Raw genomic sequence first — 21,290 nt, 5'->3', positions numbered from 1 at the left:
GACACCAATTGGCTTCATGGTCCAAATTTTCTGATTAGCACCCCCCAGATTATTCCTGTAGGGAACACATATGAGCTTGTGGATCCTTCTTCAGATGCAGAGGTACATCCTCAAGTCTCCACATTGAAGACCACAATGGTGAGTAAGAGCCTTGGAGCACAACGCTTCTCCAAATTTTTCACTTGGAAGTCCATCACTCATGCCATTGCATGTCTTCTTCATATATCTTGTCAGTTCCATAAAGGTTCTACAACAGTTGCAAGGGGTGGCATTACTGTTCCAATGCTCCAACAGTTGAAGAACTCTTATGTGCTGAAAAAGTTATCATCAACAGAAGACATATGACCAAGAGTATAACATGGATAAACTCCCCAGAAAAAGCCCCCTTAACACCGTGTCCTAACTAGACGCAATGCGATAAGAGTCCAGTGACAAATAATTTGTCTGTCCACACTAGACGCGAGATGTGTAAAAATCAAGCAAAACCAACAGCCAATCAGAACAGCATGTGGGCGGGCTCACGCGACAATTGCATAGCACCAGAGAGTAAACTTGACAGCAATCGCAAGAAAATGGATAAGTAGACTACATAATCAAATTCGCAAATATTACACAATTTAAACAATTTATTCAAATACATAGGCTACTGGCTTACTTGTGTCATGGAACCTTGCGCTCCCCAACTCGCGAAAGGTCAGATCTGCTACATCTTTTGATGATAAGTTTTATTTAGAAAACCTTGAATCCATGTAAGACACAATGTCATTAGACATAATCCATGTCATTAGAATCAATGAATCCATGTCATTACACACAACGTGCACACATGTGCAGGCCAATGTTTTTTTTGCGGTGATGACGGTGACGAGCTCAGGCCCGCGGTAGGCGTAACGTGACCACGGTATTGTGGTAATGCGGTCACCGTCCCAGCCCTAACTGGCACCCGCCTAACACAACACCTAATCAATGCCTGACCTCTTGTCCCAGTGTCAACTGACCCAGATAACCCATTCATACTCACACCCAATGCACTCCTAACTCCTAAAAGATCACAATTGCTCCTGCCCCAGCTGGTGATTGGGTCAAAGACCTTTATAAATGGCAGTGGTGCCGGGTACAACACTTGGCACAAACTTTCTGGGATTAATGGAAAAAAATATTTTGCAACCAAAAAGAAAGTGGCCGTCTAGTAAGCCTGATGATGAACTAGGAAGCATTGTGCTTTTGTAGGATGAACAGATGAGACTTGTTACTCAAGTCTTCCCAAGCAAAGAAAATTTTACCGATCCCAATTTTTTTTTGAGAATTCAGTCTTATTATAAAGATATGTAAATCTTAAATAACATAACTTAAAAAGACAAGACACACACACACACACACACACACACACACACACACACACACACACACACACACACACACACACACACACACACACAATCTCTTCTCGATTTGTATTACATATCGATTTGTATTAAATATGAAAAACCATTTCAACCAATATGAAAATAATGTAAAATAGAATGTGAAGAATCTCTTCCCCATTGAATTCTAATCAGGAGGTCCGTTACAATAAGGCCCTCAATAATAACCAGTAGGGGGCACAACATCTTATGAATGTCCCAGAAAATTTGGGGTGGTCTCTTTGCATATGTCCTCAGCACACTTCCCCATCATCCTTGACATGTAAAGTGGGAAGTGATAAGCAAACAGCTGCTGTCCACAGCAGCTGTTCATTCCATAGCGAGAGAGAGGCAGTGAGAGGGTGTGATGGACCGCTGGAGTCTGAGGGCCCGTCTGGCTCAGTGTCTGTCCACACTTAAGCACCTGCCACAGGTCAGGACGAACCACGCAGGACGAGCACCTGCAGTCCAAAAGGACAACTCTATCGTACTGCCCTTCAGTGAGGTTCCTGGACTGTGGAAGAATGGTGTGGCGAGTCTCTACACTTTCTGGAAAATGGATGGCCTCAGGAATATACACCGGATTATGGTGCATAATTTCAATATGTTTGGTCCCATTTACAGGTAAAACAACACATTTTTTTTTTACAACTTATAGTCTGTGCCATATACGGGATTGCATGGACATTAAAAATCTGTATATTTCAGGAAAAATTTCCAGGCCTTAAAATTTCATAAAAATTAATAAAAAAAAAAAAATACAGTCATGCACATTTCTATTTCTTTGCTATATGTTTTTTTCTAAAAAAAAAGACTTTTTTTGGTTACTCTTTATTTTATGGTGATGTAGTTATATTTTACTTGCTCAAATAAGTACTGAGTAATATCAATTAACTACATGTAATAACTAGAGTTACGGTTAGGTTTAGGGTTAGTTACTTGTAATTATGCATAATGCACTGTTATTACTATAGTAAGTACATGTAGTAACGTGTAACTTCATCACCTTAAAATAAAGTAATACTATTTTGTTCCCCCAGTTATCAAAGATACAACTTGAAAAGTCATAGAAATTGGTCAAAGGTGGTAAAAAAATAATTTTAATAGTTGTATTATGTTAATTTCATAAATTTTATACTGCATAAATGTGTTTAATGACATAAAAATAACTAAAATACTGTACAAATATTTTCAGACTATTTTTCCAAAATATCACACATTTTTGACTCATGAATATTAAAAAGATTTCCTAGGGTTCTTCCATTTGACCTAAATAATAAACCATATTGACCTTTTGCTTCTTTTTTTTAAAAAGAAACAATGATAAAAATTGTCCTCATTACTTTTTCATTGTACAATCGATTATGCCACCTAAAGTTTGATTGATTGATTGACAATTGATCGTGATCTTCATGTTCAAAAGGTTTTCACCCCCCAGCTCTTAAAGCATCATGTTTCCTTCTTGGAGCATCAGGGAATGTTTGAACCTTTTTTAATAGTTGTGTTTGAGCCCTCAGTTGTCCTCAGTGTGAAAAAATGGATCTCAAAATCATGCAAAAACACCTGAACATTGTGAAAACATATTCTAACATTATGATGTCTATATCTGCACAATAAATTTGCTCAGGGAAAAAGTTGGATACTACGAGAGTGTGAACATCATCAAGCCTGAAGACGCTGCTATCCTGTTCAAAGCTGAAGGTTATTATCCCAAGAGGCTCCGTGTGGAAGCGTGGACCTCCTACAGGGACTACAGGAACCGCAAATATGGCGTCCTGCTAAAGTAGGCAGTCTTTCCAGATCTGCTACATCCACGTTTACTGGAATAGTAAAAGATATTGATTTGTTCCTGCAGAGATGGAGAGGACTGGAAATCTAATAGGATCATTCTAAACAAGGAGGTGATTTCTCCAAAGGTGCAGGGGAACTTCGTGCCGCTCCTGGATGAGGTCGGTCAGGACTTTGTGGCTCGAGTCTATAAAAAGATTGAGAGGAGTGGACAAAATGAATGGACCACAGATCTGTCCCATGAACTCTTCAAGTACGCACTGGAATGTAAGGTTCGACACCATTAATAACAAACACAACTTTCTTATTTTATTATAATTGTCTGTACAATGAAATGTGAACACACACACACACACACACACACACACACACACACACACACACACACACACACACACACACACACACACACACACACACACACACACACAGTATTATATAGCATTATTTACTCAATTTAAAATTTTCCCCCCTTCCATTTTATCCAAAATATCTTAAATATTTTTAGGTATTTTTATGTAAACATTTGTAGTCTGTTTCTGTCTGTTTTAATAATTGTTCTGATTACATGGTAATATTAATTTTTAAATAATACTTAAATAAATAAATCAAATATTAGCCTTTGAGCTTTGCATAAAACTTTACCAAAGATCATCCTGCATTAGAGAAATGTATACAAGAAAATGACAAAAGAAAGTTATTTATGATGACCCGATGTTGCCAAAATGTTAAGCACTTAAGCAAACATTTTTTTTTTACATTAATTTAACAGAGGTTTTTTTTTAAATCAAAATTACAAATGATTTTTACAGGGATGGTTCACCCAAAACTGAAAATTCAGTATCATTCTTGTGCGGAAGTGAAGGGGATTTGAAAGCTAACCCTATTTGTTTCTCTCAGCCGTGAGTGTTGTGTTGTACGGTGAGCGTTTGGGTCTGCTGCTGGACTACATTGATCCAGATGCCCAGCACTTCATCGACTGCATCACCGTCATGTTCAAGACCACCTCGCCCATGCTGTTCTTCCCTCCGGCCCTGCTCCGCCGCATGGGGGCCAAAATCTGGAAGGACCACGTGGAGGCCTGGGACGGCATCTTTAACCAGGGTAACACGAGACTGGTTGCATAGGATGAAATTCATTCTAATCTTTTTGGCGAGTAACACTTCAGGCTCTGATATACTCACTTCGAAGTTCTTCGCTTAGGGGTAAAAAGAATTTCAAAATATGAGACCAGCGTTATACTGTTAGCAAACATCCGATGTCGCCCACGCTGCAAGTAGCTATACAGTATTAACTCTTTCCCCACCACTGATTTTCATGTTTTCACTGTTATACGGTAGGGGGCGCTATGAAACATCTTCTGAAGGAGTACTAAATCTCCTGATCAAAACAGGCGAAGAAGAAGCAGAAACAAGCAAAAGCATATATAATACATATGTAAAATAACACGATCACCAACATTAAACAGCATATAAATCAAAACTGCCTAATGTTACTGAATGAAATGTCGACCCAGGACAAGCTATAGGACTGATCGATCTACTCCATCTTTGTTTTGATCATCGTTCTGAATCTTATCTGGATATAGTCTTTGACAAATATCCGATTTTCTCATTCTCTTTTTTTTTTTAACTTACCCACATTCAAGTGTTGATAAAAAAAAGGAAACATGAAACAAGAATAAAACGTTTTTTTGTTTGTTTGTTTGTTTGTTTAAAAGTATAGGCTCTGTTCTATCTTTTGATATATTGCATGTTCAGATATTCACACAACAAAATCGTCTCGGGGCTGGCAACTTTTCTTAATTAAAAAAATGAGTTAAACAACAGCTGAGTTTAACAGCTGACTTGCTGAAGAAGAAGAAGACGACGAAGATGAAGACTGTCATTTCAATTCTTTAGCGGCTGTGATTAATAGTATTTTTATTAGAAGAGTTAAACATGAAAAAACAGTGTCAGTGTCGCTTTCAATTACAATTACATCTTTATTTTCTACTATAAAGCAGCTCTCCAGTGTGTTCATGTTTTTACTCGCGAACATCTGGCCTCGACATACTGAATAGAAAAAAATGAAACGGAGAAGATTTCCACGTCAAACATCAGAGCCACACCTAAATATTATGTAATCGCCACAGACCAATGTTTCGAATGTGTTTACCAGCCGGAGCGAACTTTTCCGGAAAGTTCACTTTGGTAAACTGTTTTGAACTCCCAAAACGAACTTGAAACAAACGTAACTTTGGCCTGATTTTGTTCGAAATTACATCACACCAGTTCTTCGATTTCACTTCAAGTATATCGGGGCCTTTCCTCTTGAAACTTCCACTGATTTTTCATCCCTCAATGTGGTTTTTCCAAAGCCGACCGATGTATCCAGAATATCTACCGACAGTTGAGGAAAGATCCAGAAGCCAGCGGGAAGTACCCTGGTGTGCTGGCTAGTCTTCTTATGCTGGACAAACTGTCCATCGAGGACATAAAGGCCAGTGTCACGGAGCTGATGGCTGGAGGAGTCGACACGGTAAGATAAATAATCAACGCTAGAGGAACAGTTCATCCAGAAATAAAAAGGCCATAATTGACTTACCCACATGTCATTCCACACCTGTATGACCTTCTTCTGCAGAACACAAAATAAGTTATTTTGAAGAATGTTTTTGTCCATACAATGAAAGTCAATGGGGTCCAAAACAAACAACATTGGACCCCATTGACTTTCATTGCATGGACAAAAACATTCGTCAAAATATCTTCTTTTGTGTTTCACAGAAGTAAGAGGATGACAGGACTGAGAAAATTATTATATATTTTCATTTTTGGGTGCTATTACAGAATATGAACTCGGGTTATATAAAGTATGTTTAATCAAAATGTTTTCAAGGTTGATGTATTTGTCAGGGTTTCGGGTAGGTGGAAGTAGCGAGGACTCAAGTGCAGAACAATGGGCTTTTATTAATAATAATTAAAACAGAATACAAACAAAACTAAAGACAAAAAAATGACTTAACTGTTATATGGTTGAAGGATGAACCCAAGCGCAGACAGCAAATGACTTTCACAGGATTTATTAAAGGACAAAAACAGAAAACAAAAGCCCACGACGGGGCAAAACAAGACAAGGCAAGGCAAATACTATGACAGTAAACTAACAACTACGACAGGAACAGACACTTCTTGATGACAAGACCCTCAACAGATTACTCACGGCAAGACTCACACAACGTATGACAATGTCAAACAATGAACCAACACAGGACAGCAAACACTAGGGGATCATATAGGGAACACTAATGACGAGGACAGGTGAAACTGACTGGATAATAATGACAAGACGGGGATAACAAGGGGCGGGGTAACGTAACGAGACAACACAAGCACATGGCCCAAACAATTGGCCATGCGCTTGTACACAAAACATGGGTCCATGATCCTGCCACAAGACTGGAGAATCAAAGACATGATGGCAGAATCATGACATTAACTGGAGAGCAAACAAAGGAGGTAACGAGGGAGGACAGGTGGGGCAAATTAATCAATAATCAGGTAACAAGATGGGAGGGGCTAGACAATCGACAGGAGAGCACATGGCTTGTCATGTATGTTTCCTTGTGCCAGGTGCTCACACCAAACATGACAAAAACACAAGCACATGGCCAGTAAAACAAATCACAAGCCATGTGCTAACACAAAACGAGACATGAGCCAATGAGAACACTCATAAGCCACGTGTTCACACATAACACGACAACATGAAAGCACGCAGCCAGTGATAAACACAAGCTGCATGCAACACAGCACAAGACAAAACATGACATAAAAGCACATAAAACAAGACACACAGACAAGACAAAACAGGAGAGTCAGCGCTCAAAACCAAGAAATATACTAGACAGAAGTGACAGAACCCTGACATTGGGATATTTTCTGTATTTTTGTGTGCGTCAGACGTCTATCACACTGATGTGGACGCTCTATGAGTTGGCCCGACACCCGGACCTGCAGGAGGAGATCCGGGAGGAAATCTCGGCTGCTCGTATCGCCTCTAAAGGAGACGTGATACAGATGCTTAAGATGGTTCCTCTGCTTAAGGGAGCCCTGAAGGAAACTTTAAGGTATACGGACAGTTCACTCCAAGATATTATGGCATAAAACACCTTTCTGTTCAACTATAGGGACTCTAATTTTTCAGGAGTTGATTTTTATTAAATATGTTGTCTCTTTGTTCAAGGTTAAAGCCCCTTACAGCCACTTTACTGCTGGCTGGTGTGTGCAATTCCACAAATCTAGAAGACTTTCTAAACATACAGTATTATAAGTGATGGGCATTTTTAGGAAGGAAAAATAAGAATTGGGGAGAATCAATAAATGATTAATCATTTTCTAACTGAATTTTAAAATGTAATATAATCCAAGTACTTCATTTTTGTAATCTGATTACATAATTCAGATTACAAATAATCAGTTACTACCCAGCACTGTATGTATGTATATATAGATAAGCTACTAGTGATGTCAAATCGATTAATCAATATAATATGTGTATATATATATATATATATATATATATATATATATACTGGATGTGTGTGTGTGTGTGTGTGTGTGTGTGTTTGTGTGTGTGTATACACTGAACAAAACTATAAACGCAACACTTTTGTTTTTGCCCCACTTTTTCATGAGCTGAACTCAAAGATCTAAGACTTTTTCTATGTACACAAAAGGCCCATTTCTCTCAAATATTGTTCACAAATATGTCTAAATCTGTGTTAGTGAGCACTTCTCCTTTGCTGAGATAATCTGTCCACCTCACAGGTGTGGTACTGTATATCAAGATGCTGATAAGACAGCATGATTATTGCACAGGTGTGCCTTAGGCTGGCCGCAATAAAAGGCCATTTGCCTCACGCAGTGCAACACATCTCCTTCCCATAGAGTTGATCAGGTTGTTGATTGTATCTTGATATGCCACACCTGTGAGGTGGATGGATTATCTCGGCTAAGGAGAAGTGCTCACTAACACAGATTTAGACAGATTTATGAACAATATTTGAGAGAAATAGGCCTTTTGTGTACATAGAACAAGTCTTAGATCTTTGAGTTCAGCTTAAAAAATGGGGGCAAAAACAAAAGTGTTGCGTTTATAATTTTGTTCAGTGTGTGTGTATATATATATATATTTACACAAATTACAATGTAGTCAGTTTCACCACAAGCAACAATATTGACAACAATTAAGCTTTATATCGATTAAAACTTTTTGTTGTTCAAATCAGTGAAGAAACTCCCAGAAATAAAAGAATAAATGTGACAAGCATTTGGCTGTACCATGTGTCTAAAATCAAATTACTTCTTTTGAAGGTTACATCCTGTAGCTGTGAGTCTACAAAGATACATAACTGAGGACATCATCCTTCAAAATTACCACATTCCAGCTGGGGTGAGTGTGAATTTAAGGAAATTACTGAATTTGTTCTCGACAAACTGGACAAAATGCGAGTGTTTTTGCTCTTTCTGGATCAGACTTTAGTTCAGCTGGGTCTGTACGCTATGGGTCGTGATCATCGGGTCTTCCCGCACCCAGAACAGTACCGTCCCGCTCGCTGGGTCAGATCCCAGACCCACTACTTCAAGAGCCTGAGCTTCGGGTTCGGCCCACGTCAGTGTTTGGGCCGCAGGATCGCCGAGACAGAGATGCAGCTCTTTCTTATTCATGTATGTGGATTTCTAAAGCGGGGAACATCATATCCTCTTAAGTGGCTAAATAACTTTGGGCTGATTCTCTTTCTTATTTGCCGTTTTTTCATCTTTATAGATGCTGGAGAACTTCAGGTTTGAAAAGCAGAGGCAGGTGGAGGTCAGGAGCACGTTTGAGCTCATCTTACTGCCTGAGAAACCCATCATACTAACCATCAAACCACTGAACGCCAGCTGAATGCAGAGCTGAAAATGATGTCGAGGACTGAAGTGGATGCAACTCTGAGCTTTAGATCCGTCTTTGAGATGTAATACCTGTCAAAAGAATGGACTCAATTTAAGTTTCTCATGATCTTAAAGGGATTGTTCTGTCATCATTTACTCGCCTTCATGTCATTAAACATAAAATAAGATATTTTGAAGAATGTTCGAAACAACATAAAAAAATCTATATTTTTTGTGTTTAGAACGACATGAAGTTGAGTAATAAAAAAAGTTAATTTAAAATAGGGTTATTCATATTAATTTCACTGAAACTAAAACCATAATAAACATTTTCAGTATTTGAAATAAAATAAACATTAACTGAAACAAAATAAAATAAAACGAAAGCGAAAATTGAAAACATAAACATAATATCTATTTTAAAATATTAATAAAAACTATATTAGTTTATCAATAATACTAAAATGAGACTGATTTAAAATTTCATTTTAATTTTTAACAAACATTTTTTGATGACTCTCCAACTTTGTTCAAAGGGTTTGATGATATTTTCCAGATTTTTAGAATAATAGTAAAAAAAAAAGAAAAGAGTACAGTATGTGTGTCCAAATGTTTGACTGGTACTAAATGTCAGGCTGTCTTGTTATATTTCAGAAACAAAAAATGTTTAAATAAATTTGATTTTTTTCTTTTATAAACAAATCAATGCAAATATCTATGCAAAGGGTTTTGAATTAATATGAATAAATGAAAATTGGCATATAAAAATGTTATGATGTTTTTATATTAAAAATACACTTTTCCCCCCAATTTGTTTTCCAAAATACTAACACAGATTAGACGTGATCACTTCAGAGGTTCCAGTTGCCTGTGTCGAGAATGTCCCAATACTGAATCAGTCACAGTTTTCTGTTAGGAAATAAAAAAGGACGACTCAATAGACGATACCATTTATATAGTATATACATTTCCAAAGTCAAACAAAGATAATACTAATAATAATCGTAAGTTTAAATAAATAGCAGTTATTTACTCACCATGGGCAGATCAAGAAGAATCATGGTTGATGTTCGAGCGAATCCATGTTCATATTCACTGAGTCTGGTCAACATGTCTTGTTTCTCTTTCCCCCATTGTCTAGAGTTCTCTTTCAGCTGTGCAAATGACCAATATCACAAACACAAACACTTCAGGGTTCAAAAAAACATTATTTCTTACAATTTCTTGTGTTGACGGAAGTGTCTTTTTTCCGACGGAAGTGTCTTGTTCCAGTGTTTGTGTAAAAAAAAAACATACATTCTATTGAGCTACACAAGAACAGGTATGTCATTTTTTTAGGACTTGCTTCTTTGGTAACAAGATGATATATGAAATTAAATGGAAAAGAAAGAATAAATGGGAAAAGTCACTGGCCTGACTCGAACGTCAATCACCCACATAAGCACAACAGCTCAATGTGTAGAGAGCGCTCGCACCAACCACTGCACCCCAACCAATAATTTACACTATGTGTGAAGGTGAAGTGTCTTTTTTGTCTCACAGTATTAAAGGATCAAACCTGTTGTTCCAGTGTCTGGATTCGACCCTCAGCTCTCGCCAGCTGCGTCAATAAGTCCAGCTTCTCGCTGTCTGAGAAAGGCTGATGGGACTGAGATCAAAACCATTAATAAAATGTGCACAATAAAGCATTCATGCAGAATCCCAGACAGCCACATAGTGTCGGCCAAGATCCGGGCCACATCTGGTACATGTGGATTCAAGATGTGGGCAGGATCTCTATGTTTGGTGTCTGGGATGGCTGTTTGAGGGGAAACTGGGGGTTTACCTGCACAGGCGGTTGAATGATGATAGGTGGGGGTACATTACGTTGCCTGTCCAGCTCTGCTCGGAGTCGAGAGTTTTCTGCCGCCAGCACAGACTCGATCTCTCTACTCTTGAGCTCCTCTTCATCTATATACAACAGCACGATTACTTGCCAGTGGCAATTTCTGGAAAGCTTTTCACACTTTTTATTGATAAATAAGGGAGTAAGAGGACTGGAAATTATGGAGACAGAGAGAGACAGTTTTTAGGGCGTGGCTCAGGACAGACTCGAACCCAAATTTCCAACATCAGCACCACAATCATATAACTGAATTATAACTGAAATGTTATTTTGTGTGCGTTTCCACCAAAAGCTGGTGTAAAGGCACACCTTTCTGTTTCACATGTGTTCTCTTCTTCTCTGAATTTTCTTTCTTTATTTCCTTCAGTTTTGCATCCAATATTTTCTCCATCTTCTCAATGACCTGCACAATGAATTAAAGACAAACACAATACAACACATTACTCATTAGACCCTTGCTAGATATGTAAATAAATAGTTCAACCAACCATAACCAAGTATATGGTTATATATACTTATATATGGAGGGACATTTTTCATGAATGCACCTAAAAAACTAAGCAGAATTAGATATTTAGCAATTATTATTTTTCATTTTTCGTTATTTTTATCGGTCCCACTTTATATTAAGTGGCTTTAAGTACTATGTAGTTACATCGAAAAATAAGTATAATGTACTTATTGTGTTCAGGTTGTATTGTAAAACACTTTTGCTGCTATTGAGATGTGATACGGGTAAGGTTAGGGTCAGGTGTGATATGGGTCGGTTTAAGGGTTGGTTAAGGTGTAAGGGAAGGGTCAACTGTGTAATTACAAATGTAATTACATAAATTAATTACAGCTGTAATTACATGCAGGTATTTTCAAAATAAAAGTACAATGTAAAAACATGTATGTACACAATAAGTCCATTGTATCAAATTATTAATTTCAATGTAAGTACATAGTACTTAAAGCCACTTAATATAAAGTGGGACCTTTTAGGAGCTTCTAATAGTGTTATTTACTAAGAAAACAGTATTAGAATGACATATGAGTGAGAAATGATGACAGAATATAAATTTTGGGGTGAACTTTACTTTTGTCCTAAACTCATGCTCTGGTCAGGATGCTCAAACAAACTGAACGTTTTGATAGCTTGATTGTTTGGTGGTTGAAAAATAAGAGAAACAGTGTTTTGATGTACAAAAGAGCTAAATACCTTTTCCTGTTGGCGAACTGTATCCTCCAGCACAGTTATTTTACTGCCACGGGCCTGATATCTTTTTAGCACCGCCTGCTGCTGTTGATGTGCTCTTTGCAGCTGGACAAACTCTTTCTCAATGTCGTTCTTCTGCAATAAGCAAAATAAAGAGCTAAAAACTCAGGCCCACCTAGTCCATGCAGTGGGTTTACTCAATTGCCAGGGGTCTATTAAGGCTCCAGCCAGCCTTGTGTATTTTTAGCTTTGTATCAAATACAAGAAGCAATATGCCATGCAGTCTGGAGACAAATTCAATGACCTGATCCAATCAATGATCTTGGGAGGAAACCATTAATGCATTTGCATCTCCTAACTGCCAGCAAACATCACAAATGTATGCCAGTCAATGGACCCCTTGAGCTTCAGAAAGGAAACACGCGGTCTTTGAGCTCTGCTGCAGCTTTTATTAAAAACTTGAAATGATTTGAGAGAGACCGGCCTTGGTTAACCCACCCTGATGAGCTCGTTTTGAAGCTGTTGGATTCTGTCCTTCTGGGCAGCGGCTTTGCTGCTTTCACTGGAGAGCTTGAACTTCAGAGAGGCTGCAGAAAGTGCCATAGAAGATTAATGAGTGCTTAATGAACCAGCAAACATATTACAATAACAATGAAAAAGACCATTACTGTTTAAAATATATTTAAAAATTAATCTCTTCCTTCTGTTTCTTTTAAAGACAAACCCAGCTATTAACTAATGTTCTGAAAATGTTTAGTGAATGTTCTCATTAAGTTATGCAAAGATTATTTCTAAATGTTCTCTGAATGTGCAACTTTTTTTGGTTATTGGTCCATTTAATCATTTTACAAACATTATGGAAACATTACTTTTGAAAATTCTCAAAACATTCTGAAACAAGTAGTAACATTTAAAAAAATGTTCAGACTAAAATGTTTTAAAAAAGGTTTCTATGAAAGATGTATAAATCACATTTTTGTGCTAACATTTTGAAAACGTTATTAAAGACCAAGAGATCATTAAACGAACTTTCAAGAATTATTGTTCATAACTTTGAGAGAACGTTAGCTAAACTTCTGAGAAGCTTCCCTGTTAAACTATAAAAAACGTCCATAAAAATAGGGCATATTGTACTGTATAAATATGAAGGAATTTTCTTTTTTTTTTTACAGTTTTACCTGTATTTTGAATTAAATATTGCATTAGGTTGTGTTTTAAGGGTTTACGGAAATTTCTGTAGAATTACTGGATAATGTCCTGGCAGAAAATTACCAGTACATTTTCAGTTTTTATTTTTTACAGTGTAGATGGGGACATATATATTTCTGTTTCTATTAAATTGAATATATATAATTTAATATGAAGTATTTATGGTTAAGACAAAATCTGAATTCGCATTGCAGAAACATCAACAAATGGTGTGACCATGACACTGGAGATATTTTTGGAGAAAACATTCCAGAAATGATTCCAGAAGAGAGAGAGAGAGAGAGAGAGAGAGAGAGAGAGAGAGAGAGAGAGAGAGAGAGAGAGAGAGAGAGAGAGAGAGAGAGAGAGAGAGAGAGAGAGAGAGAGAGAAAGAGAAAGAGAGAGAGAGAGAGAGAGAGAGAGAGAGAGAGAGAGAGAGAGAGAGAGAGAGAGAGAGAGAGAGAGAGAGGAAATTAAAGCCAGCATTTGCTTTGAAGGCCTCAATGGTCTTTGACGTGTCCTTTAAGCGGAGCCTTGTGTTTGTGTGCATATGAGTGTGTGAGGGACACACACAGTCCTTCAGCAGATAAGGGAGTAAGTGCTTATCAGATTCCCTTAGCTAAATGAGAAGTCTTATCAATCCTCGGCACAGCTCAGAGGACATGAAACCTGCGCAAATCACTCCAGGCTCAACTTTTAACATCTGAAAAGTGATACTCCAAGAGTCACTTCCCAAAACTTTTCTCTGATGTTGTTTAATTGTTTCTGCATGTACATATGAACATCATCTCGCCCTGTTAATTAGCATTGTTGACTAACTATTGCTAGCTAACTATTGCTAATGCTACCATTAAGTATAATGTTAGTTTTGAATTATTAATGTTGATCATTTGTGCTATAAACCATTTAGAATACCATAGTTTGTTGTTTGTTAAGCAAGAATACTTACCATAAAGTAATGAGATCATTTGTAAGTTTATGCTACTACGGACATGAATGATACCTCAAAGCAGCACATGCTAAAACTCACTCATAACACCTTAGTGGTGTTTTCTAAGCAAACAAACTACTACTAATAATTATTAAGAATTAATCAGAGAATGATTTGTATGTTCATATTACAGACATGAATAATACCTAAAATCACTTGCCAGTAAAAACCACTTAGGACACCTAAGTGGTGTTGGTAAGCCAACTATTGCTAATAGCAACTTATCGTAAGGTATATCTGAGCATAATTTGTTAATTTTTGCAATGGGCAGGAATGATAGCTAAAGACCAGTCAGAACAGCTTAGTGGTGTTTGATAAGTAAGCTGACTACTTAAAATTAGAGTCATTTTTTAGTTCATGCTACGAACATAAGTGATACCTCAACTCACGCGCAAAAAATCATTCATACAACACTAAGAAAAAGCAAGCTAACTATTGCTATTATTTACCAAAAGTATTAATCTTCAGAGCAGTCAGTCCAACGCTATCTCACGACCAATTCGTACGTATTTTAAGAGGTGGCTAATTCGTACTAATTCGTACGATTTGTCTAAACCCCAGTGACGGGTAGGTTTAGGGACGGGGTCAGGGTAGGTCACTCTTACGAATTCATACGAATTAGCCACCTCGTAAAATACGTACGAATTGCCGTGAGATCGGGTTGTGTGGTAAAGACATGAATACTTCAAATAATTTGCTAATGCTGTTAACCTTAATAGTGTTTGCTAAGTAAGCCAACTATTGCTAATACTTTATTTTAATGTGTTAGTTTGCAAATCATTAGCTAACATCACGCCGAGCACATTAGAAGTGTTTGCTAAGCAAGGTAGTTTGTTTTTTAGTTTGCGCTATTGACTTTCTGGCATTGTGGCGGTAAGTTTTAAAATGTAAAAATGTAATAAATTATGCCAGGATGATATTATGATAGAAAACAGAGATGATTTTATCCAAAGAAAATGTTTGACTGGTTACCCTTGACTATTGATAGGCCTATGCTTTTAAAATGAGATTATAGTGGGAGAAATTCTACCGATCCGGTCAGCAATCTCGGTCTTGGTCATGATGTCAGCGTCGGTGTCGTCCAGCAGGCTTTGGCCCAGGTCCTGATGCTGGGAGAGGTCATGCCGGAGCCGACCGTTCTCAGACTCCAGTCGGCTCACCTGAGAGCGCAGGCCGATGATGTCATCCGCCATCTTATGCATAGCCGCACGATAGTTTTCCAACTCCTAGAGGAGATATAAAAATGGATTTGTACATACAAAATGATCTGCAAATATAGATTGTGATGTGAAACATCAATTTCCATTCAGGATATTATTTAAAGGGATAGTTCACCCAAAAATGAAAATTCTGTCAGTATTTACTCACCCAAATGTTGTTCCAACGCCGTAAGACCTTCGTTCATCTCCAGAACATGAATTAAGATATTTTTGAGGAAATCTGAGAGCTGGATCACTCCTCCATACTAGTCCATAGTCTTCTAAGGGACTGAAACTTGCCAGCCTCGAAAAGTTATTAAAGATATCGTTAAAATAGTCCAAGTGACTACAGTGGCTCAATCTTAAGTTTATCAAGCGACGAGAATACTTTTTGTGCGCAAAAACAAACAAAAATAACGACTTTATTTCAACTATTCATTTCCTTCTCTGTTGGCCTCTAGCCAGTTAACGTAGTGTGATTGCGTAGAGCTACGTCACACTTCGGCTCACTATTGGCCGACGCTGGTCATGTGTGTGATGCGTGTGACTTACAACAACAGAAGCTTACACTATTAGACTAGTGAACTGACTCAAGGCCCACAGAGAAGGGAATGAATAGTTATTTTTGTTTTTTTTGCGCACTTAGAAGCCTATGGACTAGTATGGAGGAGTGATCCAGCTCTCAGATTTCCTCAAAAATATCTTAATTCGTGTTCCAAAGATGAACGAAGGTCTTACGGGGTTGGAACAACATGAGGGTGAGTAAATACTGACAGAATTTAAATTTTTTGGGGGACTATACCTTTAAATAATATAATATAGCAAGAAACTTGCAAGAGCAAAAACCAGTCCTAGTATCAAATGGTGATACCATACTATGGTAATTTGATATATGACCAACCAAAGTGTTTTAATAGGCTACCCCACGGTGATTCAAAGAATACCATTGCACTACCATGCAATTTGGTGTTTATCTAAATATTTGTGTGTGTCTGTGTGTGTGTGTGTGTGTGTGTGTGTGTGTGTGTGTGTGTGTGTGTGTGTAATGATAATTTACACACACACACACACACACACACACACACACACACACACACACACACACACACACACACACACACACACACACACACACACACACACACATATATTTTTTTTTTACATTCTCATTAGCCAAATGTTGATGATAGCCTATTAGGATAAATATATGCTTTAACTTAATAAAAAGGAAATATTTTCACATATTATTTTAACAGTTTGCTTCAAAGACATTGTAAAAGTAAGTTACTTAATTTTGGAAACCATTATTTAATTTTTTTTTTTTTTTTATCAAAGACTATAAAAGGGTTTGTGTCCATAAAAACATATATAGCTGACTTTATATTTTAGTAATGAGTTTCTTCATGATAGGATCATCATAGCTGGAGGTCATTCAATGACCTCCAGGTAAGATGACATTGGCATAATTAGTTTTAAAATGATTCGCTTGACAATAATGCAACGCTCAACTGTCTGAGAGGGGCAGATGCAGTTTCCCGCCACTAGGTGGAATCAAAGTCACATGTTCAGTCAGGATGCTGAGAGAAACACGATCCTCAGCAGTTTGTTTGAATCTTACAGTCTATGGTTTGGATGTGACGCTCGTCTGAGCCTGACTGCCCAAAGAGTCTGTATGGTGTTTCAAATGTGCTTAAAGACAAACCTTGTGTAAATTCATGAGTCAACAGTTTAATACTGGTACTAGTTTAGTCAACAGGAATATTTTCTCCTTAAAACTGCAGTGAACCAAAGACAGTCTCAAAAACGCGGTTTGAAATTGCTGGTGTTTCTGACGTCACAAACTACCTTGTAACCAATCAGGTCAAGGTGTGATCATCAACGAGTGGACTTCTGAGCTGGTGTGAGTGAGTGGAGGCAGGGCTCATTTGCATATTCATAGAACGGCATATACGAAATTAGGCAAGGGTGTAGACTTACATTCAAGGTATTTTAAGACATGAAGACATTTTTTTCAAGGAAAAAACTTTTACATTTTTCATTTTGGTGATCAAAGATGAGTTTTAATGGATAAAATGATTGACTACAAGCGGATTTTAAGTATATTATTTCTGTAATAAGTGCTCTTCAAAAAATAAGCTAAAGTGTACTTTTCAAAAGCGTATTCACACAAATGGGATGAACAAAGTGTAACAAAGTCATTATAATACTATTATGCAGTAATGTCGGCACATCTACATTTGTCAACATGTCTTTATTATAGTTCTTTCTATAGAACTGAACAATAGCATTGTTGAGACATTGTATTGTGCTAAATAGACAGCAGACCAGGGTCATTGTGGGATGTGCCGCATTTCCAGGCATCCTTTTGTGCCATTGTGTTAGTCGTATGTCGCATGTCATGTAACATGCCACCGATGCGTCTGCTTTTCACTCAGGGTCAGTGTGTGCAGGAAGGGGGTCTGCGTCGGGGGTCGGTGCGCAGAAACGAGAGGGGTGGGTGAGGGACCGATTAGGCGATTCCAATCTGGGCCAGCGTGCTTGTGGCTCCCTGGGGTCGTCTGAAAGAAATTGAGCGCTTAATTGAAAGGGCACACATGCAAGGTGAGAATGATGATCGGTGATGAGATGGGGCCCGTGGAGGGGAGGAGACGGAGGGAATCATCTGAACCCAATGGAAAAGTGAATGGAGAGAGAGATTGGTCCCCGTAGACGCCGCAGACAGACGTCCTGCGCAGTCTGTACTGTTGCTTCAAACAATCACATTATAAAAGCACATAGTGCTGCTCTCGCTCTCTTTCTTTCTCGCCAGGGTGCTTTGCAATGATTCCGATATGATGAGAAAACCAAAGACTGTCCGTTTCATCAAACCTTCATACTGTAGAATGAACACTGTGGACATATAAGGGTCACCTTGAGATGGTCTGGAGGGGTTTTTATTTGAATTCCCGAATCATGGTGTCAATATTCATGAAGAATAATTACGTAGCCAAAATAAACTTTGATTTTTACGCATATGCTAGGGTATACGTATAGTATACGTGATGTAAATAGCGTCATCAGTACAGTACACAGGTACTGTAGACGCGCAGCCAGTTTTGTTGCATACCGTAAGTACTACACTTGGTTTGAAACTTACTTTCTGACTGTTAAAAAGAACATTCTATTTAGTATGATGTGTGTAGTATGAATGGAATTCAAGCGTACTATAATAGCCATGTTGTCACTGTCATGTGACCTACGGCGTCAGTTGCGTCGCTTCACTGCCATTCATAAATCCTCTCCCGTGGTTTCATTGGGATATTAAAGTGTCCAGTGAATGCGCACTTCAGAATCTCGCCGGAAGTAGTAGGTCATCAGGGTGCTTTTCGCATACTGTTTTATGAATACTGTGAATTCAGACATGCTACTCAGCTCACATATTGTTTAAAGCCTACTATAGTATAGAATTATGCATATTCGGACGCAGGGATAATCTGTATGGATACTCGGCAGGCATTTTTGCTGTAATTACTTGGTTCACAAGATGGTGTCACCGGCCTGGGTCTTTGCAGCTGGAAAAAAACCCAAACTACTGGAGACGCAACAACAATAGACCCCCATTGACAAGCACTTTTGTGAGGCGGCTAAGAGATACACAAAACTCTAGTTTAAACTAAAACAACAAATGCATTTTTATCGTGGAGGAGGTGCGTGGAGTTATGGAAATGAATATGTTGACAGGCAGGTAGGACATCCTATCAATGCATTCGGACCGAATGTAATGATTGGATGAATATTTTTTGGTCCTGAGACTTCCACGGAGGATATATGTACATGTTTTAACATTTAGACCACTTCTATTATTGATTGCTATCAGGATGTGAAGAGAGTTTCAACCAGTATAACAAAAAAGTGTTAATGAGAAACATTGCCTACTCTATCTCTAAACTTTCCAGTGCGCATATGTCGAGCACCGGTGTTCGCCTTACACTATCAAATGGAGTATATCATTTGAAAGGCTATGCATTCGGATGTATGCGTATTCTAAGCGTTCGCGTTAAAAATGAATTATACTTTCGGCCGACTACACCTTATGCCAATAACTCAAAGTCTGGTTCTGAATGAGTTTGAAAGTCTCTTTGAGGAGAGGCAACACTTCTTGGAAATTTCTAGCAGGAGCATACTGTACATAATATGCATCTACAGTTTTATTACTTACTTTAGTTTGATGTTCAGAGGCTTCACTTGCATGAGGATCATTTTTGAAATCAGGTAGTGATGGACTGAAAAGGAAATATTTACAGCAACAAATAAAAGTAAATGGAAATTATAGGTTCAAACCAAAGCTAAAAGCTGTAATTAATAATTATAGTAGCCATCATGTGGTATTCTTTTACCTTTTTTTAGCTGAATGCACGTCAAAGGTTCGGTGGAGCCGAGAGTTTGGCTTTTTCTGTGGTAGAGATTCTGTCCCGGTCTGAGTTTTAGGATTTTTGACGAGGTGAAGATACTCCAGGAGGATCTTTGAGAGGGCGTCATGTGACGGCAAATCATAGGAATCCCTTTCCATCTGAGTGGAAAAACAAACAGCTCATGTTTAAAGTCACTATGACATTTTTATTTTGTATAAAATATTGCAGTGTTCACTGTCTTCTAATAACTTCCCCTCCCTCTTACAGAAACTTCTCTTCTCTGATGATGTGTTTACTGGCGCAAGGGCGGGGCAACCTGTCACTCACATGAGATCGACCAATGGCAAACCACAACCATCCAATCAATTCCCAGTGAACAACATCGAGTCCCGCCCTACATTTGTTCTCGTTCGAGAAGTTGTTTCACTCGGATATACGTCACAATAGACAAGGGCAACTTCTGTTTCATGCAGACTTTAATAACAGATCCTGACAAAATGTAGTAGAGGCCATTGTAACAATTTGTTTGTATAACACATTACATACCTGCCATGTAAAGTTAAATACAGAGAATGTAAAAATACGACTTATTTTTAAGCCTAGACAACAAACATCAAGCTACTACAGTGTATTATATATCCAAGTAATTACTAAGCAGGTTTCTGGCCTGTAATATTTCAGCATTTTCAAAAATATATAGTAATAAACTACATACATATAGTCATAAAATCCAAAACGTGGCCACTATTCTGTTTAAATACAGTACGCTTTTGCCTCAATGTAATGTAAATAAGACAGAAGTCCAACCATCACCAACCCATCTCGTTCAAACACACACACACACACACACACACACATTCCCTGTGTAACCTCTCTCTTTCTCCGTTTCTTCTCCATTCTACCATAAACCATCATACGCAAAGACCTGTTCTGAGATCAGCAGTAAAGGCCATCAGACCACCAGTATCTGTTAACAGGTTTACCTGTGCGCTCGCAGGTTCATTCTGTGGATTCTCCGAGTCCTGCATGAGGCTGAAAGGTTCTGAGATCTTGTCAGGAATATTAAATAGGTGAATGAATGGCTGGATGAAGAGACAGCTCTGAGTCTGTTAGCAACTGAGCTTGGGTTACCACAACACAAACCCTGCCTAGCAACATTTACAGCTGCGAAACATTCATGCTAATCAAGATCACAGATACAATAAGAGAAAACAATACTTAAATATAAATGTACCATATGAAATATACATTTAAATATAAAATAAATAAAACATTTAAAATTATAAATATAAAAAAACACGCTTTAAAATGTAGAAGTTTCCCTTAAGT

The 21,290-nt window shown here is 37.9% G+C and overlaps 2 protein-coding genes across 2 annotated transcripts; one reads left to right on the top strand and one right to left on the bottom strand.

Annotated features, from left to right (window-relative positions):
* Nucleotides 1–1,770: 1,770 nt before the first annotated feature.
* On the top strand, nucleotides 1,771–9,166 carry LOC143721091 (cholesterol side-chain cleavage enzyme, mitochondrial-like). The gene is made up of 9 exons (XM_077211266.1): nucleotides 1,771–2,027; nucleotides 3,031–3,186; nucleotides 3,259–3,458; nucleotides 4,092–4,295; nucleotides 5,551–5,711; nucleotides 7,136–7,302; nucleotides 8,549–8,627; nucleotides 8,711–8,902; nucleotides 9,003–9,166. The coding sequence occupies exons 1-9, from the start codon at nucleotides 1,771–1,773 to the stop codon at nucleotides 9,120–9,122; spliced, it is 1,536 nt and encodes a 511-aa protein (XP_077067381.1). The 3' UTR covers nucleotides 9,123–9,166.
* On the bottom strand, nucleotides 8,412–21,058 carry ccdc33 (coiled-coil domain containing 33). The gene is made up of 12 exons (XM_077211267.1): nucleotides 20,945–21,058; nucleotides 19,947–20,119; nucleotides 19,769–19,832; nucleotides 15,402–15,597; nucleotides 12,691–12,779; nucleotides 12,196–12,327; nucleotides 11,304–11,397; nucleotides 10,935–11,059; nucleotides 10,668–10,757; nucleotides 10,147–10,263; nucleotides 9,941–10,018; nucleotides 8,412–9,199 (listed from the first exon to the last, which is right to left on the bottom strand). Exons 1-11 carry the CDS (start codon nucleotides 20,987–20,989, stop codon nucleotides 9,956–9,958), a joined length of 1,188 nt encoding a protein of 395 aa, XP_077067382.1. The 5' UTR covers nucleotides 20,990–21,058; the 3' UTR covers nucleotides 8,412–9,199; nucleotides 9,941–9,955.
* Nucleotides 21,059–21,290: the final 232 nt, after the last annotated feature.

Source organism: Siphateles boraxobius, unplaced genomic scaffold (assembly GCF_051911475.1).
Source record: "Siphateles boraxobius isolate OS27281-9 unplaced genomic scaffold, OSU_SipBor_1 65, whole genome shotgun sequence".
In the NCBI taxonomy this organism is placed as follows: domain Eukaryota; kingdom Metazoa; phylum Chordata; class Actinopteri; order Cypriniformes; family Leuciscidae; genus Siphateles; species Siphateles boraxobius.
The sequence above is the reverse complement of the archived record's forward strand: the minus strand, read 5'-3'. Positions and strand labels throughout refer to the sequence as shown.